Source organism: Brassica oleracea, chromosome C5 (genome assembly GCF_000695525.1).
Source record: "Brassica oleracea var. oleracea cultivar TO1000 chromosome C5, BOL, whole genome shotgun sequence".
NCBI classification, from domain to species: Eukaryota; Viridiplantae; Streptophyta; class Magnoliopsida; order Brassicales; family Brassicaceae; genus Brassica; species Brassica oleracea.
Genome location: NC_027752.1, coordinates 42,966,248 through 42,989,631, shown reverse-complemented (window position 1 = coordinate 42,989,631; position 23,384 = coordinate 42,966,248). Strand labels below are relative to the sequence as shown.

At 35.7% G+C, this 23,384-nt stretch overlaps 5 protein-coding genes and 1 long non-coding RNA gene across 7 annotated transcripts; 4 read left to right on the top strand and 2 right to left on the bottom strand.

Moving 5' to 3' along the window:
- Positions 1-5,710: 5,710 nt before the first annotated feature.
- Positions 5,711-7,005, top strand: LOC106292502. The gene has a single exon (XM_013728106.1). The coding sequence runs from the start codon at positions 5,988-5,990 to the stop codon at positions 6,483-6,485; it is 498 nt and encodes a 165-aa protein (XP_013583560.1). The 5' UTR covers positions 5,711-5,987; the 3' UTR covers positions 6,486-7,005.
- Positions 7,006-7,525: 520 nt separating this feature from the next.
- LOC106292498 (heme-binding-like protein At3g10130, chloroplastic) lies at positions 7,526-9,639 on the bottom strand. The gene is given in 9 exon segments (XM_013728101.1): positions 7,526-7,853; positions 7,926-8,035; positions 8,247-8,382; positions 8,704-8,808; positions 8,890-8,991; positions 9,082-9,152; positions 9,232-9,318; positions 9,388-9,528; positions 9,531-9,639. Coding segments are annotated over 9 exon segments (915 nt in total). The 5' UTR covers positions 9,619-9,639; the 3' UTR covers positions 7,526-7,778.
- Positions 9,640-9,899: 260 nt separating this feature from the next.
- LOC106292507 lies at positions 9,900-10,773 on the top strand. The gene is made up of 3 exons (XR_001260197.1): positions 9,900-10,232; positions 10,305-10,391; positions 10,504-10,773. It is a non-coding gene; the product is annotated as an uncharacterized LOC106292507 (long non-coding RNA).
- A 132-nt stretch (positions 10,774-10,905) lies between these two features.
- Positions 10,906-13,162, bottom strand: LOC106292494 (probable inactive purple acid phosphatase 16). Of its 2 annotated transcripts, XM_013728096.1 has the most exons (5): positions 12,849-13,162; positions 11,981-12,491; positions 11,640-11,808; positions 11,321-11,556; positions 10,906-11,118 (listed from the first exon to the last, which is right to left on the bottom strand). In XM_013728096.1, exons 1-4 carry the CDS (start codon positions 13,156-13,158, stop codon positions 11,338-11,340), a joined length of 1,209 nt encoding a protein of 402 aa, XP_013583550.1. In that variant the 5' UTR covers positions 13,159-13,162; the 3' UTR covers positions 10,906-11,118; positions 11,321-11,337. The 2 variants fall into 2 exon arrangements, with proteins under 2 accessions (XP_013583550.1, XP_013583549.1); XM_013728095.1 differs by lacking the exon at positions 10,906-11,118 and having other exon boundaries at positions 11,209-11,556.
- Positions 13,163-17,124: 3,962 nt separating this feature from the next.
- Positions 17,125-17,886, top strand: LOC106294075 (gibberellin-regulated protein 13-like). Its single transcript, XM_013729691.1, has 4 exons — positions 17,125-17,262; positions 17,370-17,447; positions 17,538-17,571; positions 17,644-17,886. The coding sequence occupies exons 1-4, from the start codon at positions 17,191-17,193 to the stop codon at positions 17,823-17,825; spliced, it is 366 nt and encodes a 121-aa protein (XP_013585145.1). The 5' UTR covers positions 17,125-17,190; the 3' UTR covers positions 17,826-17,886.
- Positions 17,887-19,490: 1,604 nt separating this feature from the next.
- LOC106292802 (probable calcium-binding protein CML36) lies at positions 19,491-20,510 on the top strand. Its single transcript, XM_013728458.1, has one exon. It carries the CDS (start codon positions 19,621-19,623, stop codon positions 20,275-20,277), a length of 657 nt encoding a protein of 218 aa, XP_013583912.1. The 5' UTR covers positions 19,491-19,620; the 3' UTR covers positions 20,278-20,510.
- Positions 20,511-23,384: the final 2,874 nt, after the last annotated feature.

The window sequence follows — 23,384 nt, the reverse complement described above, 5'->3', positions numbered from 1 at the left end:
TACGGGATTATAACATTAAACCGCAATTAAGATAACCGCATCGGGAGTTATCGTCACATGCCGTCTTGGGCTTTTAGTCTATCCTTATAGGCTTTTAACCTCTTTTCTTATAATATTTATTCTCTTTTTCCCATAGCCTAATTTGTTCATTATTTCTAGCCCAATTTGTATATTTTTAATTTTTGGCTCACTTTGTATATTTTTAATTTCTAGCCCACTTTTATGAGCGGTCTCATTTAGAAAATATATAACATCTGTGTGTGATAGATAAATGTACTCTTCAATTTTTTTATATTGTATGACTGAATATATGTATGAGTAAAGCATAAAAATAGATCATCATCACATATGACATGATATATGCATGCACTTAATTTACAGTTATAACAATACTTTGTTTTTTCTTTAGCAACAATTATAAGAGTATGTTTATTGCAGGTAAAGGTAACGTAATATAAAATACAGTTTCTTAGTTTTTAACTAAAAAAGCTAAGAGACGTCTTTTATATCTCTTATTTAAGAGACGTCTCTTAGCTTTTTTTAGTTAAAAGTTAAGAAACCGTATTTTATATTACGCTAAGAACTCCAACCTAAGAGACTTGCAATAAACATGCTCTAACAATACCTATATTATTTTTAATAAACTAAGAAGTTATAGCATGGCTATATTTATCTCATACAATAAAACAGACTTGTCTTTCTCCTCCTTCCTCCACGTCCTCGGTATGCACATAGCATTTTAAGCCACGTGTCCCACCAAAAAACACAACTTCAACGAGTGAAAAAAATCGATTTGCAAATGGGTTACTTTCTTGACTTAAAAAATGTTGGGCTATCACAGTTAATTGGACCTAAAATGATTTCTTCTCAAAGCCTCTTGAATGGATCACCAAATGTCAGCTGCTTGGATCCCGAAGACAGTCGTTGTCGTGACTCATAAAACTGACAACGCAAATGGGAGAAGAGGAGAAACCCACAAATCTGAGCCCTTTATTGCTAAGAAAGAAGCGAGATATCCATTGGATAATGAAAAAGAGAAGCAAGATCAACGAGACTAGCAAAAGTCTCACTTTCAAAAATGATGTGGAGTTTTGACTTCGTTCGTCTTGCTTCGTGATCCCCAGATGAACCAAAAGGAGAAAAGAAAACAAATTTATATTTCTCCCTCTGTAGCCGTCAAATGTGAAAGCTTCAAGCTTTGTGTTTTGCTCTCCAAGCAAAATTGAGCAAAGGCTGCCCTTGCAAAGGTCTCGACTTTATGCTTTGATTATTGTCTTTTTTAATTATTGTTTTTTATATGTTTTCCTTAATCTACCTGATTTTCAGTTACACCCCTATGTTTATATTATTCTATAACACCATGAAAACATAATTGGTTTTTGTATCAGTTAATCCAACCAGCCCATTTTGTATTTTCTTGGGAGACCAACTATACGTAGATGTAGCACATGTATATACATTATGTAGTCATATGACTTATACTATGTTATGGAATTTTATGCAGCTTTAATAAGTGAATCGTGAAAGGGCAAGAAGAGCTCAGAACTTAAACATGTAATAGAAAGGATAGAAGAGATGTTTCATTTTCATTTTCATCTCTGTCGTTTGCTTCAAAATATTCTCAAACTGGTACAGTCTGATTATAACCTCCACAGAATCCGACTAATAAAATAACCAATCCGACAGAATCCGACTAATAAAAAATGTCATTGTTTAACAAATCTGAATTTACATTTATTATTATTTTTAAAAAATTATTGTTTGCTATACTTTTGAAATTCATTATTACTCCCTCATGTACTAACTCCTACTATCAACTTTCCTTTTGGCATAAACCAATAAACTTAAAAAATAAAATAAAAACAAACCCCCTCTACGTACTAACCGTAAACCAATAAAATGCATCACCCACGTTACTAAAAACTTTTAACATTTTCATTCACCAGGAGTCAAAAATACATTGACATGACTTCGAAAGCTAAGGATTCCAAGCTTGAGATCCCTTGACATGCACTCACAAAATCCATTATTAGGTCAGGACTCTCGAAAACTAATAATTCTATGACGATTAATCGGACTAACAACTAACAAATGAAAATGAAACAAATTGAACTAAAAGATCCGAACCCGGCGCTACCCCTAGTAAACTATAAAGTTAGTATATCAAACTCGGTGAAATTCAACATACGGATATGTATTGGATTGTCATCATATCTTACAGCAAAGTTTTATTAGATTTCCATCTCTTTCACGTTCAGAAAAATTCTGCCGCCACCACTAAGAGGGGGAGTTAATCAATGCCCTGCATTATAAGCAAAGGCGAAATGAATGGTTAATTTAACAATTATTTACTTTATCTTTTGCTTAGAGCATCAACACCCACCATTCATCGAAAACCTAATCAAGAGATTTCTACTTTACCCACCCATTGTATAAGCTTTTATCTTTACCTCTCTATCTTCTTAGTTTCCTACAGTACTCATTATCGCTGAGTGTTCCCACATCAACGGTCAACTATAACACTAAAACCCACATTCAGTGAAAAGGAACTATTTTCTGAGTGAAAAAACAAATTCTACCGACCAAAACAAAAGAGGCAACTAAAAAATCTAAACCCACTCAGGTCAACCGAACTGGGTGAAAGAATTTTAAGTGGTCAGGGATTTACATCAGATTAATTTTATTTCTAAATGCAATATGGCTCACTTTGTACAAATATCTTATGTTTGATTATCTGTATTCATACTTTGGGAGATAAAAATACAAAATTTGAAACATGCTTCACTGGTGGAACCTATTCGAATCCACTTATCTTTGTAAGCACTTTAAGCTTAGTTGATGAAATGGGGCCACACTAACCCCAAAAATATCAACTTTGCATAAGCTTACGTAATCAAGATGGAAGAAATAGGTTTATCCCCTATATTAATGTGTGTATGTGAGATCGTGATGGATACAGAAAGTTTGGGTGTCCTGTCCTATTGGGAAAGTGGCAAAATATCAAGTGGTACCAAGTTTTCGGTTTCTTGTTATATGTTAGGTTAAATAACTGCCTTAACGGTCCATTTTCTCTATGCCAAACTAATAAATGACGTCGAAATTATTTTACATATACCTGAAAAATTCATTGACGCATCACAGGAAATCAAATTTGTTCGAGAAAATAAAATCTAAATATACTCCAAATTATATGAGATTAATTTGTTTTCCGTTTAGTTTTCTTTTTGAATTTTGGTTGTGTTTTACTTGTGAATTTTGTGCGTTTGGTTTCACTTATTGTAGAATCTAATCAAATGGTATTGGAATCAACATGTTCGTAAGCATGAATTTGAAATGGCATGCTGTTTCTGCTTCATTAAGTTTAATCCTCAGCTTTGAGCAACAATTCAAAAACTAACAAAATCAGAAGACGTAAGTAAATGGCAAACAAATGAGGATACTGTTATGAAAATCTCCTGGCTGAATATTCTATAAGATAATGCTTTCTTACTAACCATTTTAACAATAATGATATCATGAAATGAGTGAAAAAATGTATAGTGAGGTATTGTGCAATGTAAGAATGATTACAGGAATCAAGTTGTGGTTCGTATTTTGAAAGTGACATCCACTCATCAAGTCATTTTGACTTCTTTTGTGGTCCGGTCCTCCTAGTGGCTCCACTTCAAAGTATAGGCAAGCCTCTTCTTTTTTTTTTTTTCCACCAAGTGATTTTTTATTTAATCATAAACAAGCCCGAAGGACAAAAAGACAAACAAAATATCCAGAAGCCCAAAGCAAACGGCTACAAACTTAAAAACTTTAGACGGGCCCGCGGCCCAAACACATCAACCGGACCGACGACGGCAGGAATGCACGCGACAAGGAGGCTAGCTGCATGCCACGTGGTGGCATCAACGCCCTTGGATCAACACGCGTCGCACACCGGCACATCCTGACCGTCTCCGTCCCGAAGCACCGCCAGAACCCCTTCACCGGACCTTCAAATCGCCGGAACTTAACACTCGCACAAACTGCCTTCTACTCCGGTGGTCCTCTATCGATAGCTTCATCGGACTAACCGCGCTCTCAACAGGGCCACCCACTCTTCTCTCAAGATTAAAACTCGTCACCACGACCTCAACTAGCTTTTCTTGTCGGCAATAACCTTCTCGGAGAGCTCAATCTTCTTCAGAGAGCTCATCCGCTTTGTCTCAAATCAACCCGGGCCGAGAAGAACAATAACCAAAACCAACCTTAAACCGCTAACACCCAAAGATCCTTACGGGTTTCAAGCCGGCAGCGTAGAGCTGTGGTAGCCCCCACCCTCCGGAGACTATACGGCGACGACGGAGCTAGGTAAACCTCCCCCTCCCGTAAAACTGAACCGACGGCGGCGGAGCAAAAAGAGCCTCCACCTCCCGGAGAAAACCGGCGACGACGGAGCTGTAGGAGCCTCCCCCTCCCGGAGTCTAAACCTGATCTAAACAAACCATCTCACCATCGCAGAAGACCATCCCCACGATCGCGTCTTCGCTCCAAACAACAAACCGCCATGCACCATGGTTACGCCGGAGTCACAGTTCAGACAAGGCGAAAGTGGAGGGGATACGAAGGAGAGTCACTAGGAAGCTTTTAAACAGACGGATCCCGGTTCCGGCGACGGCACGCGCCGGCCGTACGCCGGAACCCCGTCGATCTACTTTCTCTCTCTTATCGCTCTGTTCTCTCTCTCCTGCCTTTCTCTTACCAACATTCCAGGCAAGCCTCTTCTAACATCCTATTATTTTTGTAACTATTAGATTGTAAATGGTCGTAACAGTTGAAACAAGTGCGGTTAGATGTTTTCTAAAGTAGAAATATTGCCGGTGTAATGAAATCTCACAGAAAATACTTTACAATAATATACCAACTCCAATACAAAGTTAATGCCATTTTTGACTATACTCTTTACTTTTATTAGCTAAATCGATCAAAGCAAAGTTATAGGGATACAGTTTTTTCAACTATGGATGATTGTTTAAATCAACATTTTTTATTTTTTTTTGATAACCCAGGTTTCCTAACATGACACCGACCCAGGGTTCCCCGTGTTAGACTATCGCCGCCGCGACAGGGCAGGGGTCCACGGATTAGCAGTCGGGCACTCAGACTAGCCACGTGGGCGGCCAAATGGCACTCCACGCGTTGGCTCCTGGAACGCTGCAGGCCGTATGTGAATACTGCAGTGGCCGGGGTTCGAACTCGTGATGGCGGGCACCTCAGCCGAGGTTCCTTTACCACCAGAGCTAGAAGCTCCGGTTAATCAACATATTTAAGTACAAACTTTTTTCTATTTAACTCTACACGTTGACGCAAAAAATTAAAGCCAGATAAAATTAGAACAACTTGAATATTCAAAAATCATTTTAATGGTGACAAAATAAACCAGCTGCGAATAGTGTATACATATTATACGCCCTCCATCCTTATTGTTCAAAAACCGACATGAAATGAATCATTAACAGATCTTACTTAATATACATATTTATACGCCCTCCATCCTTATTGTTATAAACAAACCGACATGAAATGAATCATTAACAGATCTTACTTGATATACATGACACAGGCTCAAATCTTCAAGAGATCACAATATACTACTGCAAGTTATTTGTACGATTAGTGTGTTTCCAAAAACACAAACAATAATGATTAAAAAAATTAACACATTTTTCTTTTAAGAATTACAATTAGGATAGCACCTCCCGACCAGCCCACCACGACATAAAAGTGTATAATTTTTTTAAATGAGAAAAAATATCAATCAGGGCCCCACCTAAGACAATGGCATTCCTCGTAATATTCCCGAAATACAAGGGCATTTACGTAACCTCAGACTCTATAAATATACAAAGACGCATCTCCAAAACTAGACATACAAAAAAATCTCCTAAGACATTATTGACACAGAAGATTATCACAAACTAAAGTAAGGAACAAAAATCCAAACAAGTTTTTTTAAAAAGATGGGGAATTGTATAGTAATGGAGAAGAAAGTGATAAAGATAATGAGAAATGATGGAGAAGTAGTTGAATACAGAGGACCCATGAAGGTTCATGACATCCTCACCCAATTCTCTGGTCACTACTCTCTCTTTGATTCTCTGTCAAACCATTGTCATCTTCATCCACAAGCCAAGCTTCTCTGTGGTCGTCTCTACTATCTCATGCCGAAGCAGACGACCACAGTAAAGCACAAGAAAACGAAGAAAGTCAGGTTTGCAAATCCAGAGGTTGAAAAAGAAGGAGATACCAAGGAGAAGAGTCCTAGTGTCGTGAGAGTGAAGATGGTTGTGAGTAAGAAAGAGCTAGAGAAGCTGCTTCAAGGAGGTTCAATTCATGAAGTGGTGTATAGGAGTCTTGATAAGCAGCATCTATGTCGTGATGATGATGATGCTGCTGCTGCTGATGAATGTCTTACAGGCTGGAGACCTTTGTTAGATAGCATTCCAGAATCTGATTAGCCTATAGCATGTCCATATCTTACATATATGACACATACATAGATATATATATATATATACACATAGATAACAGAGACTCCAAGCTTGTTCAAGAGAGGAAAGAAAGCATGTAGTTCCCAGGTTCCAATGGTGTTACATAAAAGAAAGTTTCAAAGTTTGTAAAAAAACCCCCAAAAATGTGAATAAATGTTATGTTGAAATTTCCAAAAGGTAACTAAAAGTGTGAGTGCTTGTTTAGGTTAAATTCAAAGCCTATAACTCTACAAGGCTATAATAAGCATATCTAGTGGCCTATAAGTAAAGTAAAAGATCCATAATGGTTTACTACACTCACATTCAAATATTCAAGTAAACACGTTTTGTCTTTTAAGCAATGTTTTTAAACCCGACCCGGATACTGAACCGGACGACTTACCGGTTTGTTGGGTTACTAGATCGACCCGGGTGAACCGCGGTTTAATAAATGAATTAGTTTTATTATATAATAATATATCACCTATGTAAATAAAAATATAGAAACTAAAGTTTAATATTTTCTAAATTTTTTTAAAACATAAAATAATAGTTTGGATATGTATGTATTTTATGTTTAAAATCATTTAGAAAATACTTAACTTTAATTTTTATATTTTTATTTTCATTTGAAATACAAAATATCATAAAATAGTTTAGACTATTTAAAATTTTTTCTAACAAAGTAAGATTTACGACATCTAAAAAAAATCAAGACATAAAATTTATAAATATTTAAATGTCTAATTGAATAATAAATTAAACTTCAAATACAAAATAAACCAAAAGTAAAAGATTATTGTAAAAAAATGTCAATAACAAAAATAAACTAACACCAAATCACATCAACTAATTTTGGTTCTCTCTATCATCGTTCAATTCATTTTCTTCAAATGGCATAGTGAAATTTTCATCAAAATCTAAAAATCACAAATATAAAACTGAAAAAAGAAAACCTAACTTTTTTTTTCTGTCAGCACCTAACTTCTTAATTCGAAACTTAAAATATAAAACATAATCTAAAAACATAATTAAAAACTTAAAAAAATAAGTAAAAATTATTTATTGGTTTGACCAGTGGTTTAACCGGTATCGGGTTCCAGGTTTTACTGGGTTTTTGCGGGTTTCTAACCGGATTTTTTCTGGGTCACTGGGTTCACCGGTTCAACCACGGATACGGGTCGGGTTTCAAAACACTGCTTTTAAGTAACACAACATTATTTAAACAGTGTATACAAGTGCCTGTGTGTGTATATACGTCTGTATGTACCAGTGAAGGTGCTAATAATCTTTGCTTTCCACTTCGAGAGAGACCTCGTTGCGGCGGGTAAACGGGAGAGTGAATGGTGGATTGTACTGCAGGGAATGAGAGGGTAAGTAGAGATTATAAGAAATAAGATTGGATTTAGCTATGATTGTTTGATGAACCTGTGCAACTTCAACTGAAACTCCATCTCTCACTCGGAACTTCTTGTCATTCTGAAGAGCTCGCCTTAGTTCTTGCTCCCGTCTCTCAATCTCTTCATCGGTTACATATCCTGAAATATAGTTGATTTTGTTCATGGATATCATTGATTATGTTAGATGTTTCAAAAGGCACCAAAGATAACTATCTGGAACCATGAATATATACTGAATAGCATGTGCTTGCAGCATGGGTATGCATCCTCTATATCACGCATTATACTAAATCTTACGTTCTTTTTAGTTAATCTCTTGAAATCTATACCGAAAGGTATTTTATATTACCTGAGAAGGCGAGAACAGCAACAATCTTCCGTGGCACCTCCTGAATCTTGACCGAAGGATCTTTTGGCAGTGGCAAATCTGAACCGTACTTTGATGGCATGACGAAAGACATTTGCCACTGGGTTTGATCTTTCGCCTGAAGCAAGAGTACCACATGGACACATTAAAGATACTAATTGACTATGAAACAAGTAGGTAAAAGGTGACAAACTGAATCAACGACTAGTTTAAACATTTATATATATATTGCAAAGGTAATAAGTTGGTATCTCCACGATCTAACACTTAAATAGAGCATAAGGAATGTGCTGGTCTCAATAGTTTTCAAGAACAAGTAAGTATGATATACAAAATGACTAAACCAAGACACTCAAAGCTACTCCAAGTATGCTTTCTATCTGTTTTCAAGAAAAAAAAAAAAAAAAGCTAAGAACTTATAAATGAGATAATTATTTACCTTCCTAGTTATAACTGGAGTGGTCATCTCCATCTTTTCACCAACGGATTGGACTTTACGAGTAACAACAGGAGTCGTCATCTCCATTTTTTCATTCACCGTGTTCTGTCCAAAAAAAAACATTCAAATCAAAAAGAGACGCAGCAACAAAATTCAAAGAGGAAGTGCTGGTGATTGATACACTACCTTACCAAAGAGGTACTCAGCTAAGACATTGAAAGACCTGGAAGCACCATAGAAGTCGAATCCATTTCCACCTGGCATTGTAGTCTCCGCCACATAATAAGGCTGTTTCAAAAAAAAAAAGACTCAAACTTTAAAACTGTGAACATGTTTTTAAAAACAGAGAATGTGAGTGAGTGAAAGAACAACAACAACCTCGACTTCTCTGATCTCGTATCTATCAGTCCTGCTTAGAACTCTGAAGTTCATCGTCTCGAGATCCGGAACTACATCAAAATTCGAGCTTTTACCAAAAAAGTTTAGATAAAGATCACAAATCAAGAACAGAGAAGCTACAAAACTAACCAGACATGAAGGCTTCTTCCAGGTTCGAGCTATTGAATCTCTTCGGAAACGCATACTTCGCAGTCTCCACCGCCAAATCAGCCAAAACTAAAACAAACACAGAGAGTTTCACAGTTACATAGCAGTTGAGAATCAGTGAAAAGATGGAACATTTACGGCGTTGAGAGACGGAGGAGGCCTGAGAGGCGAGAGCGAGAACGAGAGAAACCCTAGCTTCGGTTGCGGACAAATCCCGACTCTGCCGCTTAGCCGCGGTTCTGACGCCGGAGCAAAGAACAGAGCATCTCCTCTGTTTATGTTAGGATACGATCGGAGATCGAAGGAGAAGTTGTTAGGAGACGAAGAGAGTAGAGAAAGGGGTGGTGGTGCAATATTGGAGCTGATCATTCTTCTTCTTCTTCTTCGCAAATCGATTTTCGATCACTATTTTTTTTTTTTTCCCGGAAACTTTATTTTGTAAAAGAAAATTTTATTTTGTTGAAAATATTAACGACCGCTCGATTTTGTTATTCTAATAGTAACCGGTTTTACCGGTCCACATACCGTACCGGTTAAACCAAAGTCACTAACCGAGTTAAAAATTCGCTCCGGCCAGTTGGAAAACACGCGCCGTCGGGAGAAGAAACGGCACATATGGGTCGACTCTCAATGACCAGTTCGATTCATAGATTACGCTTCTTCTCCTACTTATCTCAGTTCCCCGCTTCTTTCTCTTCCTCTCTAATGACGCCTCGCTTTGCTTGTAACAAACGCTTAGTTTATGCCCTAATGTCCCCAAGCTGGTTTCACTGTAATAAAGTCCTGATTTTTGTTTGAGCTTGACGAAGAGAAAGACACTAATCTGCGTTCAGCGTTATAACAGCTTTAGTCTTCAGGTGTTTTTGATGAACACTCTTAAGCTGTGGTTGCAGCGTTTCTCCACATCACGTTGAGTTTCTTCTGTCATATCTACCGGTTCACTTTACCTTGATCTAGCTCTAGGTGTTGGAGGTTTGCCAAAGGTAGTTTATATATATAGTCAATCTTCTTTTCACCCAGTGAGGTCTTTAAATGTGTGGTTTTTCGTTTTGTAGGGAAGAATGGTTGAGGTTTACGGAAAGAAGCTTCTGGAAAGACAACTCTAGCTCTTCATATCATCAAGGAAGCTCAGAAGCTTGGAGGTTCCGTTACTGAACCCCTCATCTTAAATATTGTATGTTTGAACATATAAGTAAGATTGTTTTTTTTCTTTCTTAAAGTTAGTTTACAGTTGTGATACTGATTTTTTATCAGGTTATTGAGCTTATCTTGTGTCTAAAGTTGAGGTTTGATAATGACGCAAGCGCTCAGAAAAATACACCACTCAGTTGCCAATTCTCGGACGCTGATCGTTTTTCTTAACCAGGTAAGAGAAGTATTGTTATGTTGGAATCATATTGTCACACTGCTAATGAATTTCCTCTGATACAGGTTAGATCACATGCCAGATCCAACATGCGTTTCCCTCATCAAGAAGAAGTGACTTGTGGTGAAAACGCATTGCGGTTTCAGGGGCAGCTATACGTCTCAAAATGATTAGAACCGGGCTGATAAAGACTGTCAATAAGGTATATATAAGCACACTGTTGTCAGTGTGGTATTTCGACCTGCAGCTCTTCTAGATGTGCCAGGGAGAGAGAGAGGGGGGGAAGTACTTGGAGTTCTCCAACAACCAGTTGAGCTTTTCTATCAGCTGAAACTTTGCAGCGTCCCGTTAAAGCAAAAGTGGAAGGAGCATAAATAGTTATGTAAGTTTACTAGGAGAGAAAGCATGCCAAAGCCTAGTTGCAGCGTCCCACTCAACCAGAGCCTAGTTGTTAGATGATGTTTTAAGGCATTGTTCTTGCAAAAACATTCTCTTTCATGTGCCTGCAAGAACAGTTTTTTTTTTATGAAGCAATTCTTTTCTTCTTTCTTAGAACCAATCTTTCAGTGACTTAGCTTTTCTAATTAGCCACTGAGATGAGGTTTGGAGTTCAATTATGTAGTGGTGTACAACTTCGTTATGTTTGCAATAGTCTTTTTGAATTTCTACATCCCTATATAGCAACAATTCAGCAATGTCACTTACCACAACTTTGAGTCAGACTAATCACTAGTTAAGTTAACTTCACTATGGACAGCTCCATCTTCCATCCGAATCCAAGACTTAATCCGAAAAGGCACTTCAGTAATCTCAAGAATCCTTGATCCTCTTGGCCAATTTCCATATCCACCATAACCAGTGTGCCTTGCAAAGCAAAGCCACAGCTTGTCTTTGTACGGACAGCACCAGTCTAGTCCATGGTTGTGTCCTACAAACACAGCCTTACATACAAATATAATTAAAAAGAAATATCAAACTTTGTCTCATCTACATGTTTTGCTATATCTTGTCTAGTTAGTAGTACCTTAACAGAAGATCTCTTCTCAAGAACTCTCATCATACCATTTTCAGCTTCTTGAGCATCTACTCTCTCTTTGTTGATTGATCCGACGCAAGGTCTCGTTATCCATAGCCGTGGAGCTACTTTCTTGTATGCTTTACTTGGTATGTGCCAAAATATCAACTCCGGGATACTGCATGAAATGTACATCTTTGATTATTTATGCTCTAATATAAAATTTTAAGGGAAGTTCGGACCAAGGTTCTTAATCCCCACGGACCCGAAACCACAATATATAATATTAGTACTGTCCAATAAGTCATCCGAAGTGGGGACCGGCTAGTTTTAATGTTTTTGAGTGGTACCTTAGATCAGGATTAAGAGTATTGGACTTGGTTTTAAACCACTCCACTTGAGCATTTGATATAACCTCCGGGTATGAACCACCTCCCGAGTCAAGAAAGTACAGCAACGCAACGACTTGTATCGAATCATCAGATGACTCCACGGGAATGACGTAGTTTGACACGCTTGGCCATAGCTCCTTAGGACCAATGGTTGAGTATGAGAGTGCATTGGCTGCTTTAAGCTCTTCTTGAATCAGTTCCACTCTCGTTGTTCCTCTAAAACCGCATCCATCATCAGAGGACCAGGAGGAGGAGTTTGATACTGAGGGACAGATAATGGGAGGGATACCAGAGGAAGAGAACCAGTCCAAAGGCCAAACGAAAGAGGCGTCGTCATGGTTACCAAAGAGACTAGTCCATGGGATGTTTCTATCTCGTGTAGGTGAGATTGCTTTGTCCCAAAACAAGCTTGCGTTATGGATTGCTATGTTGTTAGCCGTTACTACATCTCCCAAGTACACCACAAAATCTGTTTTATTACTTCAAAAATAACGGTTATGGTAGAGCATCTTATCCCTGAATTCCAATGGGGTTTTTTTAATTTTTCTTTTAGTTTTTTTAATTTTTTTTTTCGGACTAAAAAAAAATTAAAAAGTGCAGCAATCATGGGTCGCCACGTGTATGTGGGATCCATAAACAGCGCATAAAACCCAAAGTAAGCGGTTCTTATTCCACGTTTTTGGTGAACGATTTTAAGGAAATTTGTAGGACCTATAGGAAGAAAAACTCATTAACAAACTCCAATAATTATGCTCTTAGTTATATATATATTCTAATTAATTATACTTTTGACAAGAGAATATAATGAGAGGTTTAAAGAGTTGACCTGGAGTTTCAGCGTCAAGAACTTTAGACATGACGTTGACAGAGTTTTCATCTTGACGTGGACCCCAATCAGTCCACGAGTCTTCGCCGAAGTGGAGGTCTGCAAAGATTGCGATCTTGAACCGTGATCCTTCTCGGACTCGAAGACGACTTCTTGCCGTGGTCGTTGACGGTATGCTTAGCTCCCAACCTACGGCTGAGATTAGTGGAAGGGATAGAACGGTGAAGATCAGAAATGACGACGATCTTTTCATATTATTCAAGACGATCGAACAGAACAAAGTTTGTGTGTCTTTTGATCTTTCTTTCATCGAGATAAGGTGCGAGTTGCGACAAACAATATGTTCCTTTTTATGTAACCAAGTTAGTATGGACATTTCGGTTTATCACCCGGTTCCGTTTTGGTTTGGCTGAGATTGGGATTAGTACAGTTCGATATATATTGGTTCGGTCGGTTATCTTTTTGGTTTGTTTTGCTAATCCGAAATTATGATAAACCGGTTTAACTAGAAGTTGGTGGTGTAGTTGACGATGATAAATCCACATAATGGATATTTGGTGTATATTCCCCTTTTGCGTCGATATAAAAGCATATTCACAGAATATTTCATTACTCTGTTTCTCTCATACGACGTTTAATGGGTAATAATGATAAATTTAATTTTAACTTTTAGATGTTGAAAGTGTAACAGAAGAATAGAACAAGATTAGAGGATGCTTCTCGTGTTTTTAAACCAAATAGTCAATTGGTAATTATGAAAAGAAAAATGAAGTATAAACAGTCGCTTTTTACCAAAAAAAAAGTATAAACCGTCGAACCTCTGTAAGTTTACTTTCAATGAGCCTTCTCTGAAAGCAGCATTGGTTAAGATTAAGTATCTCTCAAAAAGATTAACATAGTTTCTCACTTTCTTTTTGTCAATCATTTTCATTCATTTCATTAAAATCGGCATATATACAAGTGATGACCATTTACATCTGCCAGGTAAATTATATAGCGGTTGCCAAACCTGATTTTTTGGCTAGTTGAAACTCTATTATTTCTGCTTCTTCCGATGTGGGAGGACGAATAAAGTTGGTTAAGTTTTAGAAAGAAAATAGGTCCATCTCATAAAAAAATTGATTACATAATATATTTAAATAACTTTAAATAAAATCTCAATATTCCTTACTCCTCAATCATATATATTTTTAAAAGATAACCACTATTAGTCGATTTACTTGAGGTATTCATTGTAAAATGAAGACAAGTAAAATCTTTTAGAACATAGCTTTATATATAGAACTTGTTCTCTTATGTTTTTTTCATTAAACTTATTTTTCAAGTTACTCTTCTATTTTAAAACATTTATCATATACTTTTATTAAAAACATTAAAAAATAAACTTCTTTATATCTCATTTTTATTTGGTTACCAATTAAGCGGGTTTTAAAGTTTAGAAGTCTCAATAATTTTTTTTTACCTAAGACCAATAATATTCCAAAAACCTAACGGTACGAGAAATAGTTTTTTTTTTTACGAATTGCTTTTAAAAATTCATTGTCGATTTACTTAGTTTTTACGTTTGATAAAGAACAAAAGGTAATTAGTCAAAAAAAAGAACAAAAAGGTAATTAGTATAGTTGTGATCGAGTGGCGGGACATGTTCCTTTCGAGGAACACCCATCAGTTTTTAGTTAACTCATAATAGGCTCGGATCAGGGACTCGCTCCAGCACGCAGCCTACGGATCATTTTTTTGTTTCGCCTTACTGGCTCGGATCAGGGAATTGTTGGTTCACCCAACTCCCGCACGCAGCGTAAGGGAAACAGATGTTACGATATAAGGGCCCAGGTAGCGAACCAACTGTACTAATTACCTTTAGAGCCTCCACTAGGATGACAAGCTTACGTTACCAAGCTCGGCGATAAATATATTGTTTTCTTCACTATATATGTAACTTTATTGTTTTTGCTTCTTTCGATGTGGGATCAGGACAAATAACTTGTTAGGAGTAATATTTTTGGAAATTTAATAGGTTTTATCTCATAATTGAAATTGATTACCTAATATATTTAAATAAAGTCTCAGATATTTTCCTTCCTTACTCCTCAATTATTTTATTTTTAAACATGTGAATATTAGTCGACGATGATCCTTCTCCCTAAAATACCTATTTGATCACATTGCCTAATTACGAGAAACCTCCCCGCATATGCAATCAGAATGATCTTCTGCAACGGAACAGCTAAGCTCTCCGCTCATAACTACAACAAGAAATAATGAATAAATTGCCAAAGCGAATTGTGGTCCGAAAGGAGAAAGATACGTAAAATCAATGTTGGAGATTGTCGCTGCATGCAGCGAAAGGTTTTATATCAGGTACATAACTTGCACCAGACCCCGTATATTATAAGACCACCTCCAATCCACCTCTATTTATATCTCTATATTTTCCCTTAAAATAGAAAAACTCTATAATAGGTGAAAATGCTCCAATGTATGTCTCTATAATAGAGTTCCTTTATTTATAGGGGAAAATATAGAGATATGATATTTCTACCTCTAAATATAGAGGCAAAAAGTAATTTTCCTCTATATTTTCCTCTAAAGTAGAGGAACTCTATTATAGAAGCATACATTGGAACATTTTCAGCTCTATAATAGAGATCTCTATTTTAGAGGAAAATATAGAGGTGTACATTGGAGATGCTCTAAGGTATGTATGTGTTGCGTACTTGCGTCATAAAGCCATGATTAACTCGGATTCTTAGGGTGGGGTTCTTAAACCATGATTATCTCCGAAACTCACTAACGGTTTCTTAAATTATTTATTTTTTTTTATCTAATTAAAAAAAAATTAAAAAGCGCACCAATCGCGGGCCGCCACGCATCGGTGGGGTCCGCGAACAGTGCAAAAAACCCACCACAATCGGTGTTTATCTCACGCCTTTTGGAACCGATTTTTAAGTTTTTTGTGGGCCCAGCGGTTAAGAAACCCTTTACTATCCCTGATATTCATGCTCTTAGGAGAAAAGCTAATAATGTCTTTTAAATAAGAGTTATAAGAGTCGGTTTTTAGCCAAAAAAATGTAAAAAAAACGAAAAAAATAAAAAAATATCAAATCATGAGTTAAAAACCCCAAAAACCCCAAAAATCATGCTCTAAGCTTTGATGTTTTTGTTAGTTGACGCCACGTTTCTCGTGTTTCACCGTAATGGAGGTATCACTATTATCAATAAAGAGAAATACACTATGTAGTCATGTTGTATAAAAGGCCAGGTTTTGCAGCTTTCGATGGGCCTGATTTCCCATGCATAGTAGTCGTCATCTCGGGTTTATTCAAGTTATATGTTTCTTTTGTTCACGTTCTTTAATCTGAACCCTATCACCGATTTATTTAGGAAAAATCATTGTTATACACAAAAATTACCACTTTTCTGTCTCTAATCACTCGTTTTTAATTTGGTAGTTTCAGTGGACGTATGTGTCTTAGTGTAGCTTTTCATAGTGTTTTTTTCCCTAGAAAGTGAAAGAACAGAATAAACATGTTTAAGCGTGTTCTTGGGCCACCAATAAACCTTAATAATTAACTGTCTCTTAACAAAATCTCTTATCATAATTTTAATAATAAAAAAATCATTACAACCCACTTAAGAGACACTAATGGGTCTCACTAATGAACATGCTCTAAGTAGTGGTGGTTAACAAAAGGCCATTTCAACTTATGTTCTAAAAGATAGAAAGCAAAGCATTGTTGATAAAGCCTCTCTCTTTATATAAAGAGGGGCTTTAGCGCCTTCGGCATGCTTTGACTTTACCTCTAGTTCAAGTGAAGGGTTTCGGCTTACGCCAGTTTATGGTCAACGGAAGTGAAGGCACTAACAAGAATCAATGTAAGCAGATTATAGTTTGTTAGTTTTTTTCAGAGATAGCTCGATGCGTTCTAAGCTTTCTGAACTAACGCCTTTGAAAGAAAAAAATGGTCAACTGACGCCATTGTAACCACTAACCACATGCACTGGCTATGCATGCAAACACAATGAGATCACGGGATGGCCTAAGAGTAAACCAACTTTGGAATCCCAAAAAATTATAGCCATGTGTCGTTCTTGATGAAATTCGTTTCCAATAAAATTTAGGAACAAACCACAAAAATACAAAGTAATTTTTAACTTAAATGGGGAAAATGAACTTTGGAGTCACGAGAAAGAGATAGGGCTTAAAGCAGCAGCGATACACCTGTGATACGTTTCGTTTTCGTTTGTGTTATCACAATTTCATGGACTATATACATCTAGCTTAGCTTGCAAAAGAAACCATCTACTTGAGCTTCAATACAATCATTCCGGTTCTCTACAAATGGCAACCAAACTTAACCTCATTGTTTTCTCCATTGTTATGTTACACCACCTTATATCTGTCCAAATGCATGTAAGTAATGTTCACAAACGCTCTTTCTATTTTATGATCTATGTAATTACTTTTCTTGATTCTTCACTTTCATCCAACTTTATTTGATCCGTCTTGAATTTTCACAGCCAATACACACTGACACTAAGTCTCCTGCTCCACAATCACATCCACCACAGTCTCAACCCCATCACAATAGCTCTCAAGTGAGTTTCTCATCAAATAATGACTTTCATGAAATCCACAAAACCCTTTCTTACATTCTTACATGCATTGAGTCTTCTTAATTTTGACAGAACGGTACTACGGAAGGCAGTCTTCAGCTCCAAGGTACACCAATAATTAGTCTAATTTTTCTGTGGTGAATGCAAAATTTAATCCCATTTTACAACTATACTATAGAGTGTGGGCCAAGGTGTGGACATAGATGCTCGAATACACAATACAAGAAGCCATGTTTGTTCTTCTGCAACAAATGTTGTACCAAGTGTTTGTGTGTGCCTCCAGGTACTTATGGCAACAAGCAAGTCTGTCCTTGCTACAACAACTGGAAGACTAAGCTTGGTGGACCAAAATGCCCTTGATTTCTCCTCTTAGTTTGTTAATAATCTATCTACCATAATGTTCTATATAGGTGTTGGACTATTTGGCCTAATCACATCAATATATCCACTTAGGCCTGGGATTTTTATCCATAACCGAATACCCGAACCGGAACCGACCCGAAATGGACCGGTTCGGTTCGGTTTCGGTTCTAGGCAATTTATCCAATGGGTATTAGTGTTAATTATCCATGGGTATCGGTTCGGTTCCGGTTTTTACCCGAAACCGAACGGGTACCCGTTTAACCCGAATTTTATGCTTAAAAAACATAGATTTGTATCTTTCGAGGGTTGAACCCAGGTTGGATAGGCAAAGCAACAACTGCAATACCACTAGACTAGTTCAACTTCGTTGTATTTAATACATATTACTAATATATATACGATTTCTATTAACTTTTTTTTAAAAAATAAAATAAATAAATAAAAAACTGGTATATAATTATTTTATTTTGTAAATATTTATATAATTCACATAAGAAACGGGTACCCGGAACCGACCCGAAACCGGTAGTACCCGATCCGAAACCCGAACCGAAATTTACTAAGTACCCATTGGGTATAGAATTCATTTATCCGAAAAACCCGGACCCGATCGGATCTTATCCGAACCCGAACCGAATATCCGAAGTCCCAGCCCTATATCCACTTCAAAATTTACAGCTTCTTAAATACTTACTAAGCCGTGAATTAATTACTAATTGAGAGTTATTCTGGTTAACTTACTTCATTTTATTGTTCTTGAAGAAGCAGAGAGCTATTTCTTAAAAATACCATTGAACAAACAAACAAAATTCCGTCGACACACGACAAACTTCAAACTACAATTAAGAATGTCCCTAAACTTTTGTCTGCTTTTCCAAACCTGTCAAGATCGACATTGAAAATGTTCAAAAAAAAAAAAAAAAGAGATCGACATTGAAGTTTAGTCTTTTTTGTTTGTTAGGTTAGGTAGATAATCTTTGTTCTTATCTTATCTTTACCGATATTTACTCTAACTAAAACCCCAATCTCAGAATATTTTTTCCATTCATTCATCAACTTGTAGAAAGTTGCATTTAGACGTCAAAAAAAAAAAGTTGCATTTATCCTATTTATAGCTGCATAATTTATTTCCAGTATCCAATTTAAAATTCCCAGCAAGCTTTTGAATTACGGTTTTGAAACATTCTTGGTTTCGAAATAAAGACTTAAAAAAATACGTTTTTGTTTTAACAACTTTTTTTGTCAAGTATAAACAAAAATATTTACGTGATAATAGCTCAAGTGTTCAACAGTTTATCTTTTGAACGTATATAGTAAAGAGCAGAACAGTTTCATCACAAAAAAAAATCTCTAAACAAAGCATATGTATATCATCAGTATATGATTGTATTACTTCAGTATGATTAAGGATTATTAATCTCATGCAACTTTAATATATACATATTCAACTGCAGATTTTTATCCAAAAAATCCTACAAACACACACAAGCAGCTAAAGGCAACAAATAAAAAAGTCGCACTTATTCAAAGAAACTCGCCTTTTTATTAGACTTTTCAGTTATAATGCAAGTACAGTTACATTAAATAAAATAAAAAAATTTAAAAAGAAATGAACTGTGAAACACGATAAAAAAGATCATCACCAGGAAACTTCCAGGAAACTCCCAATGGGTAACTCAACACACTTCACTCTCCCATTTAACCTCGCCACTGTCCTCTCCTTTCTTCTCCACTTTTAAAAAACTTTATATAATTTCTCCATCAAAAAAAATAAATCTTTTTATTTCCCGCAATGAAATTCGCAAAACTGAATCCAAAACGTTTGTTCAGATCCAAAGACCGTGCAACGGTCTCTAAATCCACCGCTTCCTCCGGATCCGCTTCGTCTTTCTCCTCCGGCGCCGCGGACGAGTGTAATAATCACTCCTCCGCCGTCACCGGAGGCTCCGTCACTCCCACCAGCATACTCCCGGAGGTCTCAGCCGTTCATTCTCCCTACTCGTACGTCGAGATCCTCCAGGCGTTCAAGCTGATCGACAGAGACAACGACGGAGCCGTCTCGAGGCACGACCTGGAGTCGTTCCTCACGCGCCTCGGTCCCGATCCTCCGACGGAGGAGGAGATCGACGTCATGCTCAAGGAGGTGGACTGCGACGGAGACGGTACGATTCGCCTGGAAGAGCTCGCCAGCCGCTGCGTCGTCGTCTCCTCGGAGGATGATAATAAGTCTCGCGGCTGCTCGGACGAGCTGAAGGAGACGTTCGAGTTCTTCGACGCGGATCGCGACGGTAAGATCTCGGCCGAGGAGCTTCTCCGAGTTTTCTCGGCCATTGGTGACGAGCGGTGCACGTTAGAGGAGTGCGAGCGCATGATAGCGGCCGTTGACGATGACGGTAACGGATTCGTGTGCTTCGCTGAGTTCTCGAGAATGATGGATCTCCAGCGATGATCTCTTAATTAATTAGTTTATTTTGCATTTTTTTGTTAAATGAAGCTCTTTTTGCCCTAATATGAGGGTTATGAGTATCGTTTTGTTAAGTTTGCCTGAGATTGGAAGAACCGAATAAAGTTTAGTGAGAGATTAGACTGATTATTCCACTTGTTAATCTCTTTTGTTTTACGTTACTTATTTCAAAATCATATTCTAACTCAGCAATGAAAATAATAGAATCTGGAATAAAATTATGGGAGAATCTATTTTAAAACTGTATAGATCTAAACCATTTCTTTTAAGATGAACTTGCAGAGTTTGCAGCATTTTTAGATTACTGTCGCATTTAGAAACAAGTGTTTTTAGTTAGTCCGTCCATTTTATACCATTAGTAGAGAGCATAGACCATGTGACTAGGCACTGGAAGTGTTTAATAACTTTTTTTTTTTTTTTTTTTTTTTTTTTTTTGTCACGGGCGGTCTCCGAAATACCAGAGGACTCGAATCCAGGTGCCTTGAGATCCAGTTCAATTTAGTGTTACCACTAGGCTATTCTAATAACTTTTTATATACTCCACTAAATTGTTGGAAAGGGAAAACAGCGGTTTATTAATCTGTCAGATTCTGAAAGGCATGTTCTTTGATTGCTGCTTTTATCATAAGATTCGTTTTCTTGTATTATTCTTCCAATTTCTTGCTAAATTACTAGAATTATTTTATTAGTACATGTAAAAAAGAAGAACATGTCAATGTGCTGCTACTTTTCTCTATATGTCGACATTTTGAAAAAACCATCATGTTGAGGTTGGACCATGTCTGGTGTAACACAGTAAAAGCTAATCTTAGTCATTATAAAAATACATTATAGATCATGCATGGAGATTCATCAATTTTTTTCTTTGTTAATAAAATAAAGATAACATGATATATTGCAGGAATATATGAAGAAGGTCAAGAGTAGGGAGGTTGATGGAGGCCTTTTTAGCCAATACAGCTACTATATCAGCTGAAACAAGTTGGCATTTTCCATGTGTCATTGCATCTTGGGATTCCAATCTCCACACAATCTTAGTCTGTTTGACATATATCTCCAAGAGTCTTTGTTACCATGCCTGTTAATCATATACACACCAAAATTATCAGACATATATACAATCTTCTATATATTAACCGAGAACCATTACGACTTCTTTTTGTAAATACGTGTCGTTATTAGCATTAGCATGATTTTTAAAATCACTAGAGAAATAGATTGGTACATCTAATTATATAATAAGTTTTTTTTATTAAACTAATAATAAATTCATTATTAATAATATTCTTTATTATTTCTTTAAATAAAAATTACTGAATTTCTTAAAGTGGCTGAAGTATATAATACAATTAATAACTTTGAATAATAAAGATTTGATAAAAAATTAGTTTATCTTCTAAAAATTACTCCCTCCATTCCCGAAAGTAAGATGTTTTAGATTTTTTACTTGTTCCACAAAGATAGATTTTCTATATGTTTAAGGTATTTTTTTATACTTTTAAGAAACATTATATGAAAAATATTTGAATAGATTAAATTTCACTGGTGAAAAGTTATTGGAAAATGTATAATAAAGTAAAAGAAAAATTAAATTATAAACATTTATTGAATTCTTAATAAGCGTGAACACTTTAGAAAATCTTACTTTCGGGAACAGATGGAGTAGATTTTTCTCTATATGTTATATTTTGAATTTTTAAAAATGACTATAAATTATTAAAACTGTTAAAAGTCTCACATTCAAATTTTGTGATCCATGATTTAAAATTTTTGTTATGACAAAATACAAATGATTACAAAATCATATAAATAAAAAGTCTAATTTAACTAATCATTAAGATTAGAAGATATATGTATATATCGTTTTAAATTAAATATATACCATATAATATTCAGAAATATTTATATGGTGCAAGTAAATCCAGTCAAACATGGATCTTCATAAGACGGCTCAGTTGATGCAGTTAGGTGTAGATCCTCATAAGGCAGGTAGTATTGTTGGTTGTCAAATCGTCTATGTAATCTTTTTCATCATTGTAATGCCATAATAAATCAGCGTTAAAAAAAATATTCTGAAATATTTTAATTTTGAAATTTACTTCTAATTTCTTTCTGATAAAAGCTTTGAACAAACATTGATAAATTAATTTAAAATATATATAAATTACTAAAACTATTAATCCTACAATAAAAGTTTTGTTATCACTAATTTAAAGTTTTTGCTTTAAAAGATACCAATGGTCTAAAAAACCATTAAGTAGAAAATATTATTTAATAGACATTAATATTAAAAATATATTATATACGTTAATATCATTTAAATTTAATTATATATCCTATCAAATAAAACAAATTATTGTTTAGATTAAAAAAATGATTTATATGTTCGCACCAATTTAATTATATATTTAATAGTTACTGACTTTTAATTATTTAATTTATATTTATTGTTTCATAATATATAAACATATATAATATATAAAATAATTTATATATATAATGTTCATCCGCTCAAAAGAACTACTAATATGTTTACGGGACGAGATGAGGAAGACTGGAAGAGGATTGCAAAAATGTTATAATTTTCACCATCTATTTCCATTAACGTCGTACTATATTTTTGTTTGGTTGGAGATGATTACGGACATCATATAGGTGTAGCACGTAGTTATTCAACGTGATTAGTGGGTTCGTCTTGTGTACAAAAAAAAGAAGATTGGTGGGTTCGTCTCATTAATGACAATGAAATACATTTCCAAATTCCAATATAAAAATTGGTAAAAAAAAAGTTTTAAAGTGTAGTACTATATTTCTTACTGACTTGGTCAACAAAATATTCTGTGATTATCCGAATTAGTGAATGAATGATAAAAAAATTTACAGATTACATAAATCTCCGAATCATCCTAATTAATACAAAAATATAAATTAATTGAAAGTCTTTGTGTCTATAACATTGTGATGTGTTGCAAACCGGTTACAAAATAAAGAAAAAAGCTTTGAATTTGACACGTTTACAATTTACTAAGCCAGAACGTATGTGACACGTTTACGGTTTAATAAGCGAGAACGTGACAACTCTCAAGAGTCTA